This window comes from Bubalus bubalis, chromosome X (assembly GCF_019923935.1).
Source record: "Bubalus bubalis isolate 160015118507 breed Murrah chromosome X, NDDB_SH_1, whole genome shotgun sequence".
NCBI classification, from domain to species: Eukaryota; Metazoa; Chordata; class Mammalia; order Artiodactyla; family Bovidae; genus Bubalus; species Bubalus bubalis.
In genome coordinates this window covers 16,473,282-16,498,070 of record NC_059181.1, presented here as the reverse complement: position 1 = coordinate 16,498,070, position 24,789 = coordinate 16,473,282, and the positions used below count along the sequence as shown (strand labels likewise).

Sequence of the window (24,789 nt, the reverse complement as noted above, 5' to 3'; positions counted from 1 at the left end):
CCCCAGGGTAGTAGGTAAAGGAAGGTGGCTGCACAGATGGGCAGAAAGTGACTAAGGTGACCTTGCCCGTGGGCATCATTCACCGCAAGCTTTCCTTACCTCACATCATGGTGGAAATTGTATTGATGCATTTGTGTTTCCAGTCACCTCACACTGCAGGGGAAAGTTCTGAAAATCATTAATTCTGGTTGCCTCATAGCCTAAAAGCAGCACAAGCAAGTTGAGCCTACCACCTCACTCTCCCTCCAGTATTCAACTAGAATGATGTACATATATGTTTTCCACGTCCCTTGAAAATGGAATAGTTACTGTCTGGGAGATTCTGCGAAGAAAACAAGCATTTTACAGGATGAAAGATGCAAACTGGGGAACATCTGTAACCATTTGCCAGCCAGTGAAAAACTAATTAACCAGGTACAGATTTTCAATAGTTCATTTCATCTGCTTGTTATGCAGATAGAATTTGTGATTTGCATTCTTTAAATTTTAGCAGCTTTTCCTAAAGGTTGAGAAAATGTTCACTCTATTTTAATTATGTGTGGAGGAGACTGACATGGTAAAAAGTACTAGTAAAGACTGTTTTCAAGAAGACATACGGCCATTCGGAGACCTAACAAAACTCCTTGTCAGTGGCCTGCAGAATCAGATGAGGGTTAATCAAGAGAATAAATAAACCAGTTTAGAACAAAGAAGCCTTGTATCTTGTCTTGATAGATAAACTGGTCTTCAATGCAAAATATAAAGTGAATTGTGAGAGAAGTTGATGTACATTAATATGGTTTAACACCATTACCAGGATTAATAAATTTTCGAGTTGCCCCCAAATCTATATTTGAATGACTATTATTTTTCTTTCTTGTACATAATAAGTTAGCCAAAACAGAAAACCTAATTTATAGGTAACTACATGGTTCTGAATAGCAGGCTTGAGCATAACATTCATTTCTTTATTTGGATAGAGTTCCATTTTCTGCTGAAAAGTAAAATCCAATAATAAGCCTGTCCAGCTTAAACTCTGTAATATTTTAAAAAGGAAGAGTTCAGATGTAAAGTTTCAATAATTAAAAGAACTTTAAAAAGTTCTTTTCTAGTGAGGTAGTTTCAGAAATACTTAATTTAACCCCAAAATGACATAAATATTCTCCACACTTCTTGGAACTGCATGCATCCACCTCAACAGTCATAGTAATTACTCACTTTGCTTTTATTATGGAGACAATTTTTTTAAGTCCCATGCCATCGATGTTGCATACGGAGATCATTTAAACCCATCTTTGGAAAAATTTTTTAAGGGTTGCTTGTCAACATTTTCCTGATGGCACTGCCAGTGCCAGATGCATATACCATATTTTATGTGGTCCCATAAAAGGGCATCATTTTCATCCATCAGGTCAGTAATCCAGTTTCAACCAACCTCAACTGCGATAGTGAGGGTCGTGAATCCAACTGTGACCTGTGCATCAACAGCTTCAGCACACTGTGACACTTGTTAGACATACAGGTTCTCAGCCCCCCTGCCCCAAATAACTGAGTCAGGAATGCAAGAGGTGGAACCCCAGAAACTGCCTTGACAAGCCCACCATGCCGAGGTTTCTGGGTGCACGCCGGAAGCAGTCAAAATGTTATGAATGAGACGGAAAGGTCCAGGTACTCCAGGCAGAGGAGATTTTTCAGCCAGAGAGCTTCAGAGAGGAAGTGGTTTTTAAAAGAGGTGAAGGGCCTCCGGTTTCATAGGACAACACAGAGGTAGGCTGACCATGCCATGGGGGTTCCCTGGGAAGTTGCAGGCATCCTTTACAAGTGAATGGAACTCCCTTGTCATTTTCACTTCATCTGAGAGTCCCACTCTGCCATCCAGCCTTTCAGTGCACAACAGGAAGGCTCACCGTGGTTTGACGAGTTCTTTTTCTCTGTAGAGCTTGTGTTTTCTTCCTGGGGGATGCTCCATTCCCACCCCTGCATGCAGCATTGTGTTCGCATCCTTTCTTTCTCTATGCATTTGAGTGTGTGTATATCTATCTCCCCCTTCTGATCCATGCGTAAATGACTGGACACGTAACCTTGACCTGAGTTTGTGTGTGTGATTTCACATGGTAGGAATGTCTGGGATCTCAGGCTCCTTGTCTGCGAAGGGAGGGAGTTGGGGGCTCCCAAAGGCCTTCACTGCAAGGCCGCAGACCCCAGTATTTCCCTGTGTCTGTCTTTGTTCACTATATGATTTAGCACTGTAATTAGGTACAGTCAATCTTAATACTCTGTTCACAGTGTTCCTCCCAAAACTAAAAGCTCCTCATGAAATTTCTCTGCTTTGCTTCACACATGCCATGTCTTGATTTTAAATTTCACTACTCTTCTGTAGATGATAACATTATACTTACCATCAGATAATCTGAGAAACTTGTTTGAAAACACCTGCATAAATAAATAGCATGGATTTTTTTCCTTCCAAAGGAGATTAATTTATACAGACTACAGAAACCTTCTGTGTTGTAAATGGCTATTTGCTGTATGTTTTTAATTTTGCTTCTCCATACGAGACCGTATGTGTCCATGTGTGCATAAATATCGAAAGAGGATTATCTCCTGGGTATCTTACTCATTTCTTAAGGTGGTGTCAGGTCACCAAGAAAATTAGTGACAGATTCACATCCTAGAGTGGAATTCGACTTATTACAAACTTTGGACAAAGTACACCTTCTTTGTCTGCTTCTTCATAGTAAGTTTGGGTGTGCTGGCATGGGAAAGCATTTAGCAACAGAATAAAAACAAGCCATGTCCCCTTTTCACCATCTGTCCCAGCCTGATTTTTCTTGAATTTCTCGACTTCAGTGGGCGATCTCTGCCATTCTGAAGTTTCTGGAACTTGGTTTCTTTGAAAACCGTGACGAGATGTACTCAAAACATGCTCCGAGGCGTCCACTGGTAAATTGCTGACATTCTTTCTCGCTGAACGCTCGCTAGCTCCATATTTATTAGTTCATCTGAGATTCCACAACTGCCACCTGAGCTTTTATACAGGCAATAAGGACCCCTGGCTTGAGGCTTGGCGAGATTCTGATTTAGCCAGGGTCTCTCTAGTCTGCCTTGTACCAAATTGGAAAAGACTCTGATGCTGGGAGGGATTGGGGGCAGGAGGAGAAGGGGACGACGGAGGATGAGATGGCTGGATGGCATCACTGACTCGATAGACGTGAGTCTGAGTGAACTCTGGGAGTTGGTGATGGACAGGGAGGCCTGGCGTGCTGCAGTTCATGGGGTCGCAGAGAGTCGGACACGACTGTGCGACTGAACTGAACTGAAGAAACAGATAAATCTGTTCTTTTTCTCCTGCTCCCTATGAAATGACAAGTAACTCCCCTTGCTCCATGAAAGCATCATTTGACATTTAGTTTGTTGGTTTAAAATCTTTTTTTTCCATGCTTGCTGCCAGATTAGATACTATCTCCTATCAGCAGCTCTGGGGGGAAAGAATCTGTACACTGGACAATGAATATGGAAATGAGTCGATATTCTTCATTTTTTTCTACTTTCCGTTACTATTTCAGGGAAGGAAGGAGATTTTTGTTTTCTGCAATATTGTCTCAGTTCAGTTCAGTCACTCAGTTGTGTCCAACTCCTTGCGACCCCATGAACCACAGCACAACAGGCCTCCCTGTCCAATATTCTCTAGGAATCCCTTATACTGCTCTGTAGCCTATCAGGCATATTTGGATTCATGTTGCTTTTTGCTTATTTTTCCAAAGCATTTCTGTGTAAATCTTTAGTCTACAAACAAACGCCAACCACAGTCCACTTTCTAACCGGATGGATAGGATTTACACAAGCATTTTCAGGCTTATCCCCTTATGTAAATGTCACTTTAGGATGGCTTTGTCAAACTTTTCCTACAAGTTCTCTGGCATTGCACTTTGGGTATGAGAAGCAGCCTAGTTAAAAATAAATCGTTCATCTTAGATTCAGACTTAAAAGAAAAAAAAATGTAGAATAATGTAAAGCTCAACATTTTCATATGTTTGGGGCTAACTTTGTTGAATCTGGATACATAGAATACCATCTATAAGAATTATGTTTGATGTATTCTACAACTGAATAATTCCGGTTTTTGAACAATGAGACTTCATTTGCGATGATGTGAACTTTCCAAGGCAAATGTTCCCTAGATCTGAGACTCACTGTGGAGATTACAGGGTCACCCAAAAATGGCCTTTTGGTCCCACAGTTCAGGCTAATCTCATCTGCTCCTTCATAGAGTGCATCTCACGTGAGAAATCAGTACAAGATAGTGCAGGAAGGGTTTTATTCATCTCAGCTGCTCTCTGATAATTATTTTGTTTTCAAAGATAAAATTCCATAAAATTCAAATAGAAAAATTGTCCTCGTTGCTTCAACAGTTTATTTGCCTTAAGGTAATTTACAAAAGCTGTCATTTTTTGGGGGGTGTCTAAAAAATATCCCCACCTTTGTTTCTCACTGAGAAAAGCTGGAATTTGAACTCTCTACTCTGGAAGACCTTCTGTATATCTTATCTCTCATGATACCTTGTGTAGCAGCCTCAGGCTAGCAGTGACAACAAAATGATCTCGTCTCTTCTGTGCTAATCAGACAATTCAGTGTAAATAGATGTCAGAAAACTCACGTGACCCAGAAGTCTTGAGTTTAGTAATATCTCTCCTTAGGAATTTAGCACTCAGACAAATACTTCACTTGCCCTAAGATAATAAAACAAAAATACAAAACTGTTCTGCTTCATTCTTCTCAACTTTTGACAGCTTCACTGTCTCTTTCGAACATTTATCATCTATTTACTCACTGTAAGCTAAGATTTTTCACAGATTTAAGGAGATTTGCAATAGTTCTGAAAAAGATTTGAATTTCTTACTTGGATGTTTGACAGCTCCTAAGAATATATTGTCCAGGTTATGGGGCTTCAGTAGCCTAAAGCTTCAAAGGACTTCACTTAGTCAAAATTACCTAAATAGCCTCTCTTCATCTCTTCATAACTGTGGTTCTTAAAAGGAGATGTCTTAAAAATTACAACATTCTTTTTAGCATCCAGGTTTCTACCTATCAATAGATACACCCATATTTACTAAATATGCGTATCTTTTGGTCACAATATAAAAACATTTTACAACTTAAAAAAAATCCCCCAAAATTCATTTTCAAATTCCAAGCAGAGAAATATGTTTCAGACATGGGATTTTGGGGGAGTTTTTCAAACAAGACTATATTTTCCCAACACTTTTATCCTGTGAGATTTTAAATGCCTTTCATTTGAAAGTTTTTTTTTTTTTTTTTTAAGTATGTCCTGGATATGTCTAATGAATAGTCCTTGAAAACAGAGTCACCTTATTTATAAATTCAATTCTCTTTCCATTCATATGAGGAACTTTATCCTTCCTCAGGGCATATATTTAATAACCATTAATGAAATCTGAAATTATATATGAGCACTGAGACCCAAATTTGCTACTCATTGTTTTTTTTTCCAGTGGAAATTTCATAAGGGTTTTGGCATGGGAACACAGCAGATATTTAAGGCAGATGGAATAATACAGTTGGCCACAGTGGCTCCGATTGAATCATAACAGTTTATAATCAATAATTTGCTTACTAGGGAAGAGACTCTTTTCAGCCAAATGAACACAGAGCATACCGGTCACCCTCCTAGTTAGCAGACGACTGCCACCGTTCTGCAACCTTGTGACTCCCACTGATGTTACATAAGGAAGCTGGGGGCTCAGCGCTCATTTGTTCTATCTTTTAAGATTTCTGTTTCCACCCGCCCCTTCCCACCACAGATCCTATTCCCATTTCCCGTTCATACCACAAAAGCCGTTGGAGCAAACAGAGGCAACACAGGGCAGATTCAACAGGCGTCTGCAAAAAAGGGCAGGACTTAGAGAGGAGAAGGGGCCATTCTAACTGTTTCTAGATTAAAAACTGCCAGATGAAAGGGCCCTTGCTGGGCAGACAGGAGCCTGGCCTTTGGAAGTTAAAATGCATGCATTTTTTTGGAAGTGTGTGTGTGTGTGTATATATATATATATATTTTTTTGTTTTAATGTATTTCTTCCTTTATTTTTGGCTGTAGTGGGTCTTCATTGCTGCACGCGGGCCTTCTCCAGTTTCGGCAGGCGAGGACTACTCTTCATTGCAGTGCACAGGCTTCTCACTGCAGTGGCTTCTCTCATTACAGAGCACAGGCTCTAGGGCCCATGGGCTCAGCACTTGTGGTTCCCAGGTTCTAGAGCACAGGCTCAGTAGTTGTGGCACCCGGGCTTAGTTGCTCCATGCAATGTGGGATCTTCCTGGACCAGGGATCGAAGCCGTGTCTCCTGCATTGGCAGGCAGATTTCTTTGCCACTGAGCTACCAGGGAAGCCCTCAGATGAGTTTTGATTGAGCAGGTTAGAGTGAAGTCCTTGCAGAATTTCCTTTTGAAGAAAACAAAATGAAGAACTCAGTAATAGACTCTAGACTCTGAGAGGTGAGGCGAGCAAGAGAAAGCCAAAAAAAAACAAACAAAAAAAAATGTCCTCATCTGATGGGCTATGCAACAAAACAATGTCCCCACTTGGGTGCCAGATTCACTGCAGAGGTTAGAGAAATCTGAATATGCAAGAGGCTGTGGAAGAAGAGGTCTAGGCAGTTGGCCTCCATCTGCTCTTGCAAGTTTCTGGGTGGAGGGACTGTTTGGGGAGCAGGTTGACAATGCTTTCTACTAGATACATCGCCTTGTATTTTCCCATTTAATCCTCTTGGTCGCCCTGTGACACGTGCATGCATGCTAAGTCGCTTCAGTAGTGTCTGACTCTTTGCAGCCCCATGAACTGTAGCTCACCAGGCTCCTCTGTCCACCAGGATTCTCCAGGCAAGAATACTGCAGCTGGGTGCCATTTCCTTCCCCAGGGGATCTTCCTGACCCCGGGATCAAACCCACGTCTCCTGCATTGGCAGACGGATTCTTTACCACTGAGCCACCAGGGAAGCTACCAGGAAAGTACTCCTTACTTTGGCATTTTTAGGGAAGACTCTTTCCAAATCACTGCCTATGAGGCAAAGTCCTTTGTGAAAGAAGCCCCCATGTGGAAAGCTGGGTGTTTCTTCCAAAGCCTGGAGAAAGGAGAGAGAGGACAAGGGCCAATTGTCAGTCAACGTCAGACCTGAAATTCTCTTATTTCGGGCAGTAAAGACCCTTGTTTGAAATGAGAACGTTTTCTGAGAGAGATCCTTCATTGACCTTGGATCACTTTCGGCTGAAGTGGCAGCATCACCAGCAGACGTCACTGTGACACCAGTGACATAACCCTGTGCCCACTGCCCATTTGGAATCACTGGCATTTCCCCTCAACACTTGTGTACTCACAAGTGGCCTTCTAAATACAGACTCCCACTTCATCAGCTGTCTTGCATAACTCTAGTCAAGCCAACAGCAAATGCAGGTCCATAATTTCAAGTCTTCGTGGTCGGTAAATCTGAAGATGGCCATGGATTTGAGAATGGTCCTGGGTTACCCAGCAACCAGATTGGACGCTGATGGCCATGAAGTTAGGATGGTGACTTAGAAGCAGTGGTCAGTAGTGTCTGGGCTTCCCTGGTGGCTCAGAGGTAAAGAACCTGCCTGCCAGTGCAGGAGATGCAAGAGATGCAGATTTGATCCCTGGGTCAGGAAGATCTCCTGGTAACCCACTCCAGTATTCTTGCCTGGGAAATCCCATGGACAGAGGAGCCTGGCAGGTTGCAGTCCATGGGGTCACAAAGAGTAGGACACAAGTGAGTGACTAAACAACAGCAGCAACAACCAGGAGAATCACAAAGGTGCTTGCTAAAAGTGAAAATTCCTAGGCACCTCCTCAGATCAGTAGAACCTGAATCTCTGATATGTGATCTGGAAATGTGTACTTGTGAATAGTCAGATGCTCAACCTGCTTCAGAAACCAAGGGGTAGAATATTGTTCTAGAAGAGTCCTTGACACAATAGCCAGTTTATTTCCAACCATCTCTTCAGTCATCTTGGTTTGACCATCCTTGTTCCAAACAGCACTGCTCTTCTTTCTTCAAGGTCAGTGTAAAGTGTCATGTTCCCTCAGATCCTCTGGTCCAAGTGTAGGCTCAGACTCAGTGGGTCTGAGGTGAGGCCCATGATTCCTTATTTCTACCAAGTTCCCAGGAGGTGCTAGCCCTGCGGGTCCAGGGACCACACTGAACCTTTTCTGATGATGATGTCTGCTCAGATGCTTTGGGCCTTCCTCTCCACAGACTGTCTGCAATTTATCAGTGTCCTGTGGAGACAGGGCTCTTCCAGGTCTAATCAAACATTGAGGAAGATCCCCTCTGATGGGAATTTCAGACAAAGTTGAAAAAGAGGATGGGGAAATGGTGAACTCTTAGTAGAAGCCTTTCTGGCAGTGAAGATACATGAAACATTCCCCATCCCATAGTGTGACTGTGCACGAGGATAGGGTCGGAACCTCCCAGAAATAGTCTGCTCTGCAGAAATGAAAAATATGCACGAGCCCAGAGATGACTGCAGAGGAGCAGTAGGAAGAAGGGACACTTGCAATTGCAGCAGCAAACACCTTCTGGCCCTTATGACAGTACCAGAGTGTTCCTCCCACCGCCCATGGGACCCACATGTCCTGTCACAGGTTTCTCTGGCACATTTAATTAATGAAGGTGAACGTACCAGTGGTCATACCCCTGTTTGTCCGATAACCCACCATCTACTGCACACTGTGGATGAAGCCATTTTTCTTCGGGGCGACATCGCATATGTGCAATGTGACCACCAGGGTGTGTATTGATAACCTCGAAATTGGCTTTACATCTCCCTAAACCCGGCTTTGTTTTCCATTCATTGATTTCATTATAGTGATGATAAGTTTCCACTAGCTTTGGAGGATGGATTAATTCATAGCAATAAATGACTCAAGTGAGAACAACCCATCATTGTAGTCACTTCATATAAATAAAGAGTTGTCTTGCTGTAGAGGCATCAATAACCTGTAAATCTGCACTCATCTATAACTCAGCCCTCCTTCTGAGTTGTTCAGGCTAGTGTATAAATCTTTGAGACTAGCCACATCGACCAGCATGATCTCAACTTGCTTGTTGTTTAATTTCAGACTTCACAGAGTGCACTGCATAAATCAAAGGTGCGTTTGCACATTTAGTTGTTTGCTCTCCCATGAGAGAGGGCTATAAATTGAACCCGGGCCTGGGACCATGCCGCTCTGCCTTTGCTGGCTCTGTGTCTTGGCATCATGGCAGCTGACTCGATGGGTGGGAGCTGAAGAACAATGGGGCCGCTTGAAGGAGGGCCTTATAGACAGCACGCAGGGGAGAGGCCAGCCCAATGGGGAAAGCTGGAGCCATTTGTCAACAGAAATATATGATTCCCGGGGGCAGCAAGACTGGAAGTTCCTCATGATTTGGGCCACTAGCATCTCATGAACCATTGTCATCTCCAGCTCATTAAATGGATCCCAAAAGCTTGAAGAACTGATACACCTTAAAAAAAAAAAAAAATCCTCTTTTCTCCCTGAAAAATCAGGCCTAATGTCTGGAGCTTTGGGTTTTCAAAGGTATGATGGGAGGATTTTTTTCGAAGGTGTGTGCAGATCTTACATGCATAAGTATGTCTCCTCATAAAAGAAGTTTCACAAATATGGGGCTCAAAGGAGAGACTACTTAATGGATTGCTTTGAAGTTCAGGCAAGAAGGAAGGGAATGCGAGGAAGCCTTCCATGAAGAAATGAGTTTAAAGCCTAGAGAAAAATTTTAATACATACACACACACAAATGATCCCTTTATTGTCTTACCATGCATAGCCTGTGCCTTAATTAGGAAAATTTATATAACAGGTCAGGCTTTCCCAGGTGGCAGTAGTGGTAAAGAATCTGCCTGCCAATGCAGGAGACACAAGAGACACTGGTTTGATCCCTGGGTTTGAGAAGATCCTCTGGAGAAAGGAATGGCACCCCACTCCAGTATTCTTGCCTGGAAAATCTGATGGACAGAGAAACCTGGCAGGTTACAGTCCGGGGGTCACAAAGAGTCAGAACGTCTAAGAACACGCACATATATAGCAGGTCTATGAAGTCTTGAAGTAGCAATTTTTGAAGAGCTGCTTTCTCTTGAAATTCACAAATATTTGGGCTTTAAAATGGACTGTGAATGTTTTGGAATCCTCTGACTCATAGATTGCTAAAAACAAAACAGAAAAACAAACCCTCATCTCCAAGCTGCCACTGCATTAACTCTCATGATCATGGTAATCCTTGTCAGCTCTGTCCTCAAAGATAATGATAGTTCTTGTTTCCTCTAGTCGCCCCCCTCCCTTCCAGCCTTCCCCATTCCCTGCTGTGCCCACTAACAGATTGAGCCCCTCACCACCAAGCCCCAACATCTTCAATGGCTCCCTTGTCTGCATAGCTGGATGTCGAGCCCAGTGTATCTCGTGTTCTAGCCACAGTCCTTGTTGCTTCTTTGGCTCTTCCCAAACATGCTTTGTGCACTGTCAAGCCCCCTGACTCCATGAGCACATTGCTCAGGAAGCCCTCCCAGCTCTTCTCTGCCTGCTGAAAGTCAAAGCTCAGATCAAACATTATCGCGTTGTGTCTCCTTCCCTGGCCTCCTCCCAGATGTAAATCATCATGTCTTCCTCTGGGAATTGACTGCTCTCTTAGTCCTTGTCTCTGGATTTGTTTCAGTTGGATGGACTGTGAACACCAAAAGAGTAGCAATTGTGGTTAATTTCCCTAAGCTCAGTGCAGACATGTAGAAGATGCTCCGTACATTAATTGATGGTCTGAATCTCTGCTGCTTCTCTCTCTTTTCTGCCTGTGTAGAAATGGCTTGGTCACAATACCAGTTCTCTTGGCCTCTTGTTGTTGTTTGGACTCTTTGCAACCCCATGGGCTGTAGCCTGTCCAGCTCCTCTGTCCATGGAATTCTCCAGACAAGAATACTGGAGTGAGTTGCTATTTCCTTCTCCAGGGGATCATCCCAACCCAGGGATTGAACCCATATCTCCTGCATTTCCTGCATTGGCAGGTGGATTCTTTACTACTGAGCCACCAGGGAAGCCCTCCCTTCACCTCTAGAAGAATATTAATAACTCTTCCACACATTCTCAAACTCTCTAGAGTTTACACTTGTCAAGAATGGAAACTTCTCGATAGTGCTGTAAACACAAAGGGCAAACTCAGTTTCTACCACTTGCCAAAGTGATACTTAGCCCTAACCTTACCTGTGGTAGAATCAGGGCCATGATCTAATCTCTGCCATGGTTTTGTCCAGCCCTTTTCATTGAGCTGTTTGGATTTAACTTAGTGAAAACCAGGAACTCTTAGCCACTAGGATTAAATCCCTCTGGAGGCCGGGACATCTGGGCAGTTGCAGTGAGTCAGGTGGTACTCTTAGGGTGATCTCTGTCACCCCACCATGTCCTCTCTCCTCCGTCCTGGACAGGCCACTTTCCATAGGACTCAGTTAATAAATGGGGTCAGAAGCAGCCATCCCAGTGGACTTCTTCACTGGAGTGGGAGAGAGTATTGATCTAAACATTTATGAAATACTCCATGTCAGGCACTGTGCTGAAGGTTTGACAGGCATTTTCTCATCTAACTGTCACGTAGCTCCATGAAAGGTGAGAACCAAGGTGGTCTCAGGGAACTCAGGAACTAGAGCCAGGTACTTCTTTCTCCCATCTGTGTCTTTGCTTGTCAGTGTCATGTTTTTCCCCCATAGACCAACTTTATCCATGTGATGGGAATAGTGGTTGCCAGTAGCCCTGCCAGCTTCACCACTGGAAAGAAAGGGTCTTCCCCTGGACATATGTGAACCCTGTCCCCCAATCTAGTTCCAATCCCAATAGCAGGATTCTGGTCAACCGGGTTGAGTAATTGCCCAAATCCTTGGACCAGTGACTGTCACTGAGGTAGAGGTGAGGTTGGCAGGTGTTGGTATTCTACTTGTAAACCCCCACTAGAGCCTACATTGGCTGGGGATTTCTCTGGAATAAGAGCAGGGAGGACTGTTACTGGAAGAAAAGGGGCACATGGTGCTAGACTGAAAAAGAGCTTGTACAGAGGGTATACTGTTATGCCCCTTTAAACACAGTGCTGGAGAAGGAAATGGCAACTCACTCCAGTATTCTTGCCTGGAGAATCCCTATGGACAGAGGAGTCTGGTGGGCTACAGTCCATGGGGTCACAAGAATTGGACACAACTTAGCAACTAAGCTACCACCACCACAAACACAGTGAGGACTCGGAGACTTGACAAGTTTGTGTTACTCTCCCCAGGTCATTGGGTAGAAGGATCAGAATCTGAACCCAGGTTAGCCAGACCCCAGAAGCTATACTCTGGACCACTGGGCTGGGCTGATCACGGCAGTTGCATAATACAGAACATCCGTTTTATGACTGTTTGGAGCTAGTTGGCTAGTTAGCTCAGGGCTAAAGTCCCTTTTTCCTTTCTCAATTTTTTAAAATGTATTTATTTTATCATTTATAGTTGGCTGTGCTGAGTCTTTGCTGCAGCGAGCGAGGGCTACTCTCTAGTTGCGGCGCATGGGCTTCTCATTGTGGTGGCTTCTCTTGTTGCGGAGAACAGGCTCCAGGGCACGCGGGCTTCAGTAGTTGCGGCCTGTGGGCTGAGTAGTTGTGGCTCATGGGCTTAGTTGCTCTGCAGCATGTGGGATCCTTCCGAACCAGGGATTGAACCCGTGTCTCCATCGTTGGCAGGTGGATTCTTTACCACTGAGCCATAAGGGAAGCCTCCTTTTCCCTCTTGATGAGGCTGATCAAGTCAGGCACATGGGTTGGCTCCTGGAGTCCTGAGCAATGAACTCACAGGGCCCAGTTCTTTCAAAGACCTCTGGGCTACCACGTGAGCAAGTGGTAGAGTGGAAAGCAGTCTCACCCACCCGCATTACTAGTAGAAAATAGCACAAAGCTTACCTTTTCCCACAAGGCACCATCTCAGTAGGAGAGTGGCCTCAGGCTTTCATTTCCCTTTCCAGATCTTCTTACATTTTCCCTAACAAGACTGCCTTCTTTTCCATTCTCCCCACCACACTGGCCCCTGCTGGGGTGACAGGCAGCGCTATCATGGCTGATGTTATCATAGCGCATACCCTCTTTGGCCATTATTAAGTGGCCGTCTGTGTTCAGTTGCATGTTTCTTAGCAACTGCCCAACATCATGTCCTTCCTTTTATTTGCATCTTCCTTCTCCAACCTAGGGGGCAAATGTAGTAAGAAATGAACCCCTGCCTTCTCAGATTTCTAAGCCATGGAAACCAGAAAATTGACAATGATTGCATTTTCAGTCTCTCAGAATGATGACCAATTTCCTGGGCCGGGGGTGGGGGGACGTGGGGGTACATTGGGGAGCACAGTCCTATTCTTCCATATTGGCAATGGCCTCGCAGAGCCCACGTGATTTATAGCACATGTAAACTCATCTTAGGAAAATTGATTTAAACTGAGATTCTTCCCAAGAGCGAACACGTCTACTGCATTGTTAGTCACTAAAGTGCTAGACGTGCATTTAAGCCTAAACGTTTCAAACTGTGAAGACTGCTTTCTTACAAGTTTCTATCAGGACCAGCCAGTTCGCCTAGCCTATTCCCTTTCCTGTGATGTGCTCTCAATATGGTTCTGTTTGGGGAGGACGTTCCCAGGACAGATCTTTAATTTCTTGTAGCCAGCCAACTGCTTGTTCTTATTCCACAAAGGTGGGAATAAATAACTCACCCCCCTCCACCACCACCACCACCACAGCCCTAAACACTGTTGCAAAGATCCTGGAACATGCAACAAAGACTAGAATTTTTTCTCTCACAAAGCTTGAATCTTGGCTTTAATTTCTATTAATCTGGTTTTGTTTGCTTGCTTTTATTTTGCACTTTTAATGTTCTGGTTCCTATTTCTCTTTGGCTTATGCCTTCTTCTTCCATCCTTTACTCTCATTGTTTTTTTGTTCTCGGCTATCGTCATTCAGGTCATTTTGTCTCTACGTGCATTTGGGAAACTGCAAAACAGTTTATCAGATGGTGTTCCCAGCACAGATCGTAAAAACGGTCACCCAGGCCTCAAATCAGCCTCTGAAACGCATCGTGTTCCTTCTAAGCCACAGTGGTATTCTTTTGTCTAGACGCAGTCTGTTCTCTAGAACAGATGACTGTAATTGAATATGTCAGCTTGCAGGGGAGACTTGCTTCTAATAAGCTTTTAATTCCAAGTAACAAAATTTTAGCAAAATGCAAAGACAGTTTGTTGTTGAAAGGAAGGCTTTGGGAGTGGATGTTTTTGGCTTGGCTCTGCTGAATTGTTGGGTAAGCTTTCCTCTGAACATAATCTTGAAAGGACCAGAAAAGTCAAGTTCACCTCATGCCGGGAGCCGGCGAGAGACATTCCACTCGTGACAAAGGTCATGAGGAAGGAGGCTCGGCATACGCAAAGGCGGGATCGAGCCTCGGGAGTGCCCCCGGATATTCTCGAGCATCTACCCCCCAAAAACCAGAGTCTGCCTACTTTATTGCTTTGTGCTCTCACCTCTGACTTTACTGGGGGCTGTCCCCCACCACCATCTCACTCTCTCTGTCAAAGAGTTAACTTACAGCTCCAATTAATAAAGTTCCTGGGCAATTAGGAGTGTTTAAATCCAAACCCCTCAGATGGCTCTCTAACTCGCCTGACAAGTTTACCCGGACACCTACAGCTATACATACGATTGTTTACAGTCTCCCAGCCTCCAGAGGCACGGGAAGCTTAAGATATTCAAATAGCTTAGAGCCTCTCAGAGAATTAGAAACTGTCAGAATAAAACTAGTAAAAGATTTCATTGATGAGCCAATGTTTGTTGCCAAGTTTTCACATCCCCTGAATTGTATCCTTGAATGTGCATTAATTAATATAGTTGGTATGTAGAAAAAATAAGTAGTGGCCTTGGTGTTAGTAACTTTAGACCCTTAAGGTAGTAAATTCTTTCCTTTGTAAACCCATTACACATCCACCCTATAGGAACGTAATCTTATCTTCGGAAGATGGCGCCAAACCTTAAAATAATTACTCTTAGAGAAAATAAGTCTTTGTTGATAAGTGCTTGTCAAGAGTCATAAAATGTTAATAGGCCTCTGGCCAGAAGATGATGTAAATCACCTAAACCTTTTGTATACGATAAATTTGCAGGAAAGAAACCCTGGTTTTTGATAAGCATCAAAGACTGCTGATTTTGCATCCCCTATTATCCTCTATGTGTAACTTAGGGTATAAAAGCCCCTGTTGAAAATAAAGCTATGGGCCTTGCTCACCAACGCTTGGTCTCCCCATGTCATTTTTCCCTTTAACTTCCAGCTGAGTGTCCATCTGGAGCGCGGATGTCCTCTGCGACCATTTATTTGCCTGGGCTTCTAAGACCCACTCGAGAAGGTGTCTAAGGTGGGGCACCTTCCGCTATTCGAGAGGGCGCCTGCGGCCTCTGGGGTCAGAGCTAACCTGGTGTCACGGGTTATATTGATTTTCCGCGTAAACCAAGCCACTCAGCTTCTTTTCTCCACTGAATTTTCCTACTGAGCTATCCTCATTCTATTACTCTTTATTATCTCTAATTAACATTTGAATAGGTCGCCTAGCCTTCTCTCCTTCGAATACCCTGGATCAGCCGGGGCTGGACCGCGGCAACCTCATTTGTTTGAATGCCCCCAGTAGGCTTATCTGTAGACCAAATATTCAAACACGCTTGGTTTCAGTTCATTCGATTGGCTGGAGTTAGTGCATTAGTCATAGAGACTGCCAAAGTCAACCAATTGTTCCACTGACTGGAGATTTGCAATGCCACAGGGCCACTTATGTTAGGATGGGGACTTGAAACTCTCATAGACTTGTGAAGAAAATGAGTCTAATTTTTCTACTGAGAATAATTTGTAATTATTTGAAGAAATCAAGAAGTCAGGGATAAAGTATCTTGCCCTCTGGATGTTTAAACCACAAGCAATTTGTCTTTACCATTGAAAGTGTTTTTAAGGTACTCCCAAAGAAAAGTCTTAATACGGTATTGTAGAACATTCCCTTTCTTTGCTTTTTGAGAAAAGTAGATTTAGTTCAGTTGGTTGGTGGAAGGGCTAAATTTGCCCTTCCACAGTAAGCCCATGGTGCCTTTGGCAGGTCTGTGCTCCACATGGGAGCCCACCTGCATCACCACCTATTGAAATGAGATACCGCTCATTAAATGAACTGACCTGTTCTCAGAATTATGCAACTGCTGCCATGAACTGGAGGACTCCACTAATCCATTCTCTCTCTCCACAGTGACCAGATCAGCTTTTACCATGTGAGACTTGCAGGCAAGTTTCAGAGGAGGGACCTGTCAAGGCTTAGGGCGCTCTGCCCCCAAGTATACCACAGTGGCATATTGATTATTTTGAATTCAAGTTACTTAAGAAACAGCCAACAGAGGAGGGACATTCCGCCGCCCCCTGATATCTGCCTCCCTGAGAGCAGGAAATACATCTCATATGAAGGATGTACTGCCTGCATCTGGAGGCAGAGGGAAACCCTTCTAACCAGAAATAGGCAGTTCAAGCAGAGACGCCTGTATACACACACCTTGTTAAGTCTTTCATTTACTACCCTGGGTACAGATTCAGTTTAGATTCCTTACTAGTTGAGTACCTAAAACCTAAGTTGATTTGTCCTGTCGATTCCTCACAAATTGTTTTGTTGTCTACAAAATAAAGAAGCTGCCTGCTTTGCCCACTTCTTAGGTCCCGTTTCTATGACACTTCTCGTGCACATGAATTGCAGTTTGTCTCTTTTTCTCCTGTTACCCTGTCTTGTGTCAAGTTTACTAGTAGTCCAACCACACGAATTCAAAAGGGGTAAAGGGAGGAATGTCCTTCTTCCCTAAACACCTCAAGGGAGTTCACCCTTACATCTCAGAAACTCCCTGGAGACGATGTGCGTAGAATACCAGTCTGTGTCCTGGAATCTCCTACATTGAGATTTCTGTCTGTTAGGGGCCAGATTGTGTCCCCCACAAATGCATATTGAAGGCATAACTCGGAGTACTTCAGAATGCAACTGTAGTTAGAAATAAGGTCTTTAAAGCGACGGTTGAGTTAAAATGAAGTCATTAGGATGGGCCATAACCCAGTGTGACTTTAAGAAGAAATTGAGACACAAAAGGAGGCACCAGGGATATATGCACTCAAAAGGAATGCCAAGTGAAGAGGGTGGCCACCTGGCAGCCAAGGGGAGAGGCCTCAGGGCAAACCAGCCCTCATCTTGGACTTGCAGCCTCTAGAACTCTGAGAAAATAAATTTCCGTTATTTCAGCCACCCATTCTGTGGGGTTTTGTTGTGGAAAGCCTAACAAATCAGTACGTTACCCCAGGTAGAGATTTCTTCCTGGATAGTCTTTTTACTTTCCTGTCATTCCTAAAGGCTATCTCAGGATCTTGCTTATGTGATTGCAGCTCCTTGTTTCTAAAGTTGATGGGCATAGGGGAGGTCTTGATCTTAGCCTCACCAGAACTAGCACAGAGCCTTTCAAAGAGCAGATGCTCAAAAAATGAATGAAGACAGTAAGAGGTCTAACTTGTTAAGATTTAATACCTCCTGCATCTTTCAAGAAGCATATCGAGGTATAAATTATTTAATTTTACAAAACAGAAGACAGAAAAGATGGAGAACAATCAAGGTTGATCATGTTTTGAACTTCTTTTCATTTTATTTTTTCATTCCATTGTCCCAGCAGTATTATTGTGGGATTGCTTCCCATTTCGGCAAAAGTCCCTATTTTGATGTCAAATTTTCTTATCTGGATGATTTTTTTTTAAAGTTTTGGTCTTCAGTAGAGGTGGGAGAAGCTGCTGGACGTGGACATGGAACATGCCTGGTGGTGCCGGGCCTGGCTGGAACTGTGGCTCGAGCTCTCTCCTCCTCATCTCGCAAAGCTTCTTCATATTGTGATGAGAAGGCACTGGGGACCGTATCATTGACTTTTGCCAAAAACTCCAAGACTTTCATTTTGCTGGTTTCCGCATGGGCTCGTGGGCCCCACAGGAACTCGTAACGTGGAGGATCGCTGTTGGCAACTTGGCGGTACTCCAGGTACTTCATCGTCACAAAATCTTTGGTGATGAGCTTCCTGGGCTCTCCGTAGATGACGTGTTTTCTCCCAGCATATACTCGCATCATATTCAAGAATTTCCAGATATCTTCCTCAGCGGCACAGTTGCCCTTCACGAAGATCACACCCAGAACTGTCATCAAGAGACCGGTCTTAGGTAAGCCCCTACCATCCCACACTCTCCCATTGTTGGGCAGGTTCAGTTTGCTGACAAGGTCATAGGAGTGGATGGTTGAATCAACTTCCTTCAAGTCAACTGCAAAGACAGCCTCGATGTGTTCAGAGGCCCTCTTGAGAATCTCGGCAAATCGGTTATGGTATCTTGGGTGGATAATCTTCAGCATGGTTTCCTTCATGATGGGCTGCTTCATTTTATATTTATGCAGAAGGAACTGTTCCAACAAACTTGTCGTGCTGTTCAGAGTATCACTGTAGGCGTTCTCGGTAGAAGATGAGACATTGGAGGAATCTGACTCTTCCTCATATTGACTGGTATCTTCTTCATCAGATTTTGTGTCAGAAGTAGTTGAAAAAGTGCTGGTAGTAGATGGGGCTTCCGAAGACCCCTGGAAAGTGCTATTTTGACCCAGTAGCTGATGAGCTCTGTGAATTATCTTCTAAAAGAGAAGAGGTAGAAGGAAGCTCTTCCATTACTGCAGCGGGCTGAACTTCCTTTTGACTCTGGGGCTCATATCGGGCCTGGTGGTGTTTCTCACGGATGCAGAGCTTATGATTCTGACCCCGAGGCATGATGACTGCGCTGGGGGACAATGATTAGAAGTGTGAGTAGGAGGGCAGGTGATAAGGGCACACAGGAAGACGAAGGTTGAGTGTGCAGCCGCAGCAGGGAAATACCACGTTGGTTATCAGGAAGGCTACATTTGTGGTTTTCTTGAGGGCACTGTTCTGAAAACCCCCAGGGTTCCTATTCTCCTAATCAGCTGTCCTTTGGGAAACATGTTGAAGGAAATTAGAGTGATCTTTAGGCTTCATCCTGCTACCCCTGCCTCAGGCACGCTGGGGTGACAGAAGGGGCTGGTAGCCTCCTACACAGAGGCATCTGTTATTTCGCATTCAAGACCACCACCCAACTAGTGGCCAGTCATAGGACCCATTCCCTCTGCTGTTCTCTAGTTGGGATCACAAAGCTCCCTGGGATTTCTGAGAAATGAAGAGGTCCTCAGCTTATCACCCCAGTCAGTAGTTATCACCCAGTACTGAGTGCTCAGGGGGAAGTTTTCTGTCCTGGCCTCTGGAGTCCTCAACATGAATTAAGAGTGTTTCCTTTGGTTCCCCATAGGGCCTGGTGTCCCCACCCCTTTCTTGGAATAGTATCTGCACCTTCATACTAAGGGTTTCATTTCCTACACACCTGATATAAATAAATGTTGGTGGAACTTCAGCTTGATAGCTCTGCCCTGGTTCTTCAAGGGCTACAAGGAACAGGGCTGGATTCATTATCACTTCTTTTTATTGGTAGATGATCCCTCAGTCCTTGCTTTGACCTCTGTTGTGGCCTGAAAGTCTACCCTCCCTTCCCCTTAGGTCCACCCCGTCTACTACTATACTTTCTTATAGTAGGGCAAGCATCTCCGTGAGACCCCTAGGAAAAAGTAAGATTCTCCTCATCCATCCATACCTGTCCTTGGTCTTCTGAGGTGCAGAGGATGAGAGGAATCATATGGTTATGGGGTGTGTGGTTCCCTTCGTCTTCAGGGTATTCAGTTGGTTTCTGGAAAACCTGGAAATAATCTCACTGCTGGCCCTAGGCTATACCCCTTGGACCATGTCCCAACCCCACTTGTGACTTCATAGAAGGAAATGGGCATGTCATGTCAACAATGAGCAGGTATCCCAGGGATGCCAGGAAGGGCAGGGTTCTGTGCGGTTTCCTCAGAGTTCTGAGGTCAGGGGGTTTCATAAGTCCAAAGCTTGACTCCTGGCAGGGTGTGGGGCTCCTTTCTCTGTTTATGTAAGGGAGCTCTCTCAGCCTAAGGTCCTCACTCCCTGTGGTTCCAGAGAGGGAAAGTCTGGGAATGCCACACGAGGCTACTCCTACCTGTGCCTTCAGGGACGACATCAGGATTCAGGCTTCTTGGGGCCCTCTGTGTTCAGTGTATGGGTATGCCCTCACTCAGGTGCCTCACCTTGACTCCTGGGGGACTCTGGATTTCCTCTTTCTTTCAACCTAAGGTGACCCATGTAGACCAAAGACCATGTCCTTGCAAGCCCTGAAAAGAAGTGAGGGAATGCACAGCCTGGCAGCCCTGTCTTGGCCTTCTGAGAGCAGACACAGGCCAGTCTCTCTGTGACTTCAGTTCCTCATTCATCTGTCTTTACCTTGACTCCTGTCTCTTCTATGAAAGACTTCTTGGGAAATGCCACGTCTTTGAAAAGTCTTAGTCTGCCTGCAACAAATCTCACAGAGAATGGGTAGAGTCCCAGGAGTGATGGGGAAGCTGCAGTCCCGTAGGGGCCCCAGCATAGGTGGTGTGCTATCAGAGAAAACACGCTGATCTCTTCCTTCTCTTCACTGACCAGACACAGCCTCTTGTAGAACCTTCACTCTAACAGATTTACTCTCTGAGAGGAAGGGGCTGAATTAAATGATTTTCTGCATCCCTGATCTATTGCGGTTTACTGACCTTTCCTTTGTAGATAAATTGTCACTGAATGCTGTCTCCTTCCTTATACATACTTCACTTTTATTTTCATTTTTTGTTACTTATTTCTGGGGCCTTTTATTCCAAAACCGTGTTTGGGGTATGGAATTCTGCTATTTAACATGTGAAATACCTTTTGGACTAATGTTCAGAAAGAGGAAGTGACCCAAGATTGGCCTCATCCTGGACGAGTGGCACAGTATGGGCTCTGGAGGAATTCAGTGCCGGGGTTCGGTCCAGCTCCTATCATTTATGAGCTTTGAATTTGAGCTTCTTTATTCCAGCTTCTTTATCTGCAAGTTGTGTTTGAAAGAGTCTATAGTGTAGGACCACAGACATGTGTGTTGTATGTAAATCACCTGACACAGTATGAGACAAGCTTTGGTACTTTGAATGAATGGCAGTTATTACAAAGGTGATTTTGACCCCGAATGATAACAAACTTCCATCACATAATTTTATTTCCAGGCTAGAGAAGATGCAACTCCAAGCAATAAACAAATCCACATCAGCACTAATGCTCCCAAGCAAGTAAAACTAAGCAGTATTTCCCTATTTGAGCACCTGTTTTAATATGTGTTTGGGGTTATCTTCTCCACATGGATGTAAGGACAAGTTCATTTGCCTCAAGGACCAGCAACTTCCCTCTCAGGTGCTTGTTTTTGTCCAAACCACCCCTAATTTAATCCCACTGACAGTAAAAATTGAGTCCTCCCTTAAAGTTTGCCAAATTACACTAAACATAACCTAATTAAACTGCCCGTTTAACAGAGCAAGTTCTGGTGCTCCCATCCCAGAAAAAGAGAGACAGTCCAGTGACGTCTTGGCATTTCGCTTCAGTGGGTATCACCCTTATTTCTCAGAAACTCTCTGGACAGCTTTTGATGAAAATGTGTATTTTGAGTGTTCACTTGCCCTGGCTCAAGTGCACAGGGCCCCTTCCATTCCCTATGGTTTTCGGATATCCCCAAATAATGGTGAACATGTGGTTTAGATATATTCCAGGTTTACAGACTCACCTCTGAGAACCATCATATGAGTGTCTGGCATCACTCCCACAGCTTCACCTAGCCCATCATGCATCTGGACTGAAAATGACCTCCCACCGAGGAACTAGACTTTTCCCAAGACCCAATGCCACCTGAATCAGGTAACTTCGACTTGCTTGCTCTCATCTGGAACCTCCTCTTCCACACCTCCCCCATTTAAATTTATGATTTGTTTATTCCTTAGAGTTAGCTCACCACCTTCCTTATATGGCACCTGCTGCTAGACTCAAAATTCCATGGGCAGTGGCTTGGGCTTCATTATCTTACCAACCCAGTACTATAAGACAGCCTTCTAAACAGAAGATGGTCAATTAATTTGGGAGAAAAGGAAATAATGAACAAAGACTCTCTTTTATTATGATTTAAGTGTCATACAGTTTGAATAAACTAAGCAAATCTAGGTCCATGTTTTTAACTTTTATAAGGAAAGAGGACAGTTAAGAAGACAAACAAAGAATAAACCCGTGCTTACTCTGAAAGCTCTGTGATCCCAAATACTTATCTCTAGGATTCTTACGCATTTCCAAGTAAAATTCTATTCCAATGTTATGTTACCTTGTTCTGGACCATAAGGAATATATTGAAGTCTTTTCAACTTGTTTACAAATAATGAACTCCTAGTCTTAAACCTAAGAGCAGTAAACATGACATCCATGACATTAATAAACCTAGATTCTGAAGCAAAATAAACTTTATGAAGGTTTATTTAAACATTTAAAAGTACAAAACACCTCTACCTCCCTAACTAAATCATCTATTTTTGAGAGATATTATTCATATGAATAAAAGGAAAACATGCATATTTTGCTAAAACTGTACCTAAACTCCCATACTACTTAAAACTGTGAAGAACATATGGGTTTTGTTCCCCCTACCCCTACTACCCTGTGCTATTTAAGAGGTGGACTGTTCTCTTCCAACACAAAGGGAACAAAGTGTGCTGACCCCTCCCTAGATGTGGGAGGAGCTGTAGGACTTGGCCCTGGAAGGGGCGCTGGCCTCAGCCATAGCTGGAGAAATGGGAATGCCTCTCAGCCCTGCTCTCTCCACTTGATCTCTCAGAGCCTCGTCATAGAGGTCTGGGAAGGAACTCGGGACCGTATCCTGGATCTTGGCCAGAACTTCCAACACCTTCATCTTAGTGGTCTCAGCATAAGCTCCCGGGCCCCACAGGAACTCGTAGCCCGGAGGATCACTATTGGGCACCTGGCAGTAGTTGAGGTACCCCTTCTGCACCAGATCTTTAGTGATGAGCTTTCTGGGCTCCCCAAAGATGGAGTCCTCCAACACACTCTCATGCCCACACCCAGAGCACATAGCACGCACACACACGTGTGGTTTCTTCACTGGAAAACTCTGATTATTCTGCTACCAATGTCCTATCCTCCGGGAAGAGTTCTGGATCCCCGAGGCACATTCACTGGATTTCTATCACTTTGTACAGCTTATTTTAGAGGTATTATCTTGCTGTAATGGCATTACTTCTATTCACATTTTCTCTCTCATTAGGCCCTGCCTTTTCTGAGGCAGGGAACATACGGTGGCACTTGGTACACAGACACTCCATTTTGCTGAAGGAATTAATATTCTTCCAGCTATGGATATTGCATGGCAAACCTAATAAACATTCAAAGCTTGCATTTTATGAAAGAATTATTTCATTAGCAACCACCCCCAAATCCTGTCATATTGTCCCAAATCATAGAAACATGTTTTTTTAAAGAATGTACTGATACATACATTGTGGGTCAAGTGGAATGAAGCCATGATGCAACTTAGGAGACAAGAGGCTTCCTTCCTTTGCTGCCATGGAAAGTCACATCACCGAGGGGCTGACAGCTATGCTGACCAAACCATTAAGACTCAGACTTTGCCTTAACTTTCAGATGTCAAATCAAGTAAATTTGGAGCCATCATTATTTTGAAACAGTGGTTAAACAAGAAATTTGGTGCTGGCTTAGTGTTCTTTTTGCATTCTTGATATAATTAACGAGTAAGTGTTGGATTGACCAAAATTATTTTTCAGGGATCACTTTCATGTACATCAAGTTTCTCCTCCAATACAAATGGCACTTGACAAATCAAAGAGGTGGGTGAACACTTGGATTCATTTGGTCAAGAATTAGCCTTGACATAAATCTGATTTTACTGAAGAGCACGAAACCCTGTGAATTTAATTAAATAATTGCCTGCTCTCAAAGAGCAGAACCAAAATTTTAATTTATGCAGACTTCTATTAAAGTGGTTAACTGATTTAGGATCTATTTGAGTGAGATTTCTAAATGTGGTTTATCAAGTTATGTATCAATACATTTACGGTAAATAAACACCAACCACCTCAACTGAAAAGTATTTCTATTGTAGTCCAGAAGTTAGAATATCAAATCATAGTGCTATTTGCTTGCTTCCATCAAAAAAGATTAAGAACTCTTTCAACATTCTGTTTGGTTTGACATCCCATATTAATGCTATGTGTTAACTTGGTCATAATATTATCTATCTTTAGTGCAATATAGTTAAATACACTAAGAGTATATACAACTTGGTAGTTGAAGTAAAAAGTGCAGGGTAAATATACAAAAATAAAATTACTTGTATCTTTTTCCATTATGGCATCAGGCAACCCAACAAATTATAGAAAAGTGTTTCCTCTAGCACAGCAAAGTGCATCTAGAACATTCGTGCTATAAATGTTGTCATGGAAATGGACATAAATCTGTCATTTCAGGAACTTTCGATGTCTAGTCAACAAGTAGGTTGTGACGGAAGAAAAAGGAGGAATGGAGTAAAGGGAGAAGTCAGGGGAGGAGGTAGCTCCAGATACTCTACCTAGACAAGCTCTTCCATTGGGGGCCAAGCGGAGGCCCGGAGATGGACACAGACAGTGTGCCCCTCTTCCGTGTCTTTACAGCTGTCTGGCAGTTGGTCATGGCA

General features: G+C 43.8%; 2 protein-coding genes across 4 annotated transcripts in view; both read right to left on the bottom strand.

The window, feature by feature from the left end:
• The window catches only part of MID1 (midline 1), a 789,406-nt gene that overhangs the window by 533,107 nt on the left and 231,510 nt on the right, over window positions 1-24,789 (bottom strand). The window lies entirely within an intron of this gene.
• Window positions 17,727-20,223, bottom strand: LOC123327539 (melanoma-associated antigen B5-like). The gene is made up of 2 exons (XM_044936980.2): window positions 20,203-20,223; window positions 17,727-18,760 (listed from the first exon to the last, which is right to left on the bottom strand). The coding sequence occupies exons 1-2, from the start codon at window positions 20,221-20,223 to the stop codon at window positions 17,828-17,830; spliced, it is 954 nt and encodes a 317-aa protein (XP_044792915.2). The 3' UTR covers window positions 17,727-17,827.

Bases quoted from the DNA above. Each gene is read 5' to 3' on its own strand.
- LOC123327539 (XM_044936980.2), bottom strand. From the start codon at position 20,223: ATGTCGTCCCTGAAGGCACAG. The intron at 18,761-20,202 runs GTAGGAGTAGCC...CTTCTCTTTTAG, and splicing joins TGTCGTCCCTGAAGGCACAG to AAGATAATTCACAGAGCTCA.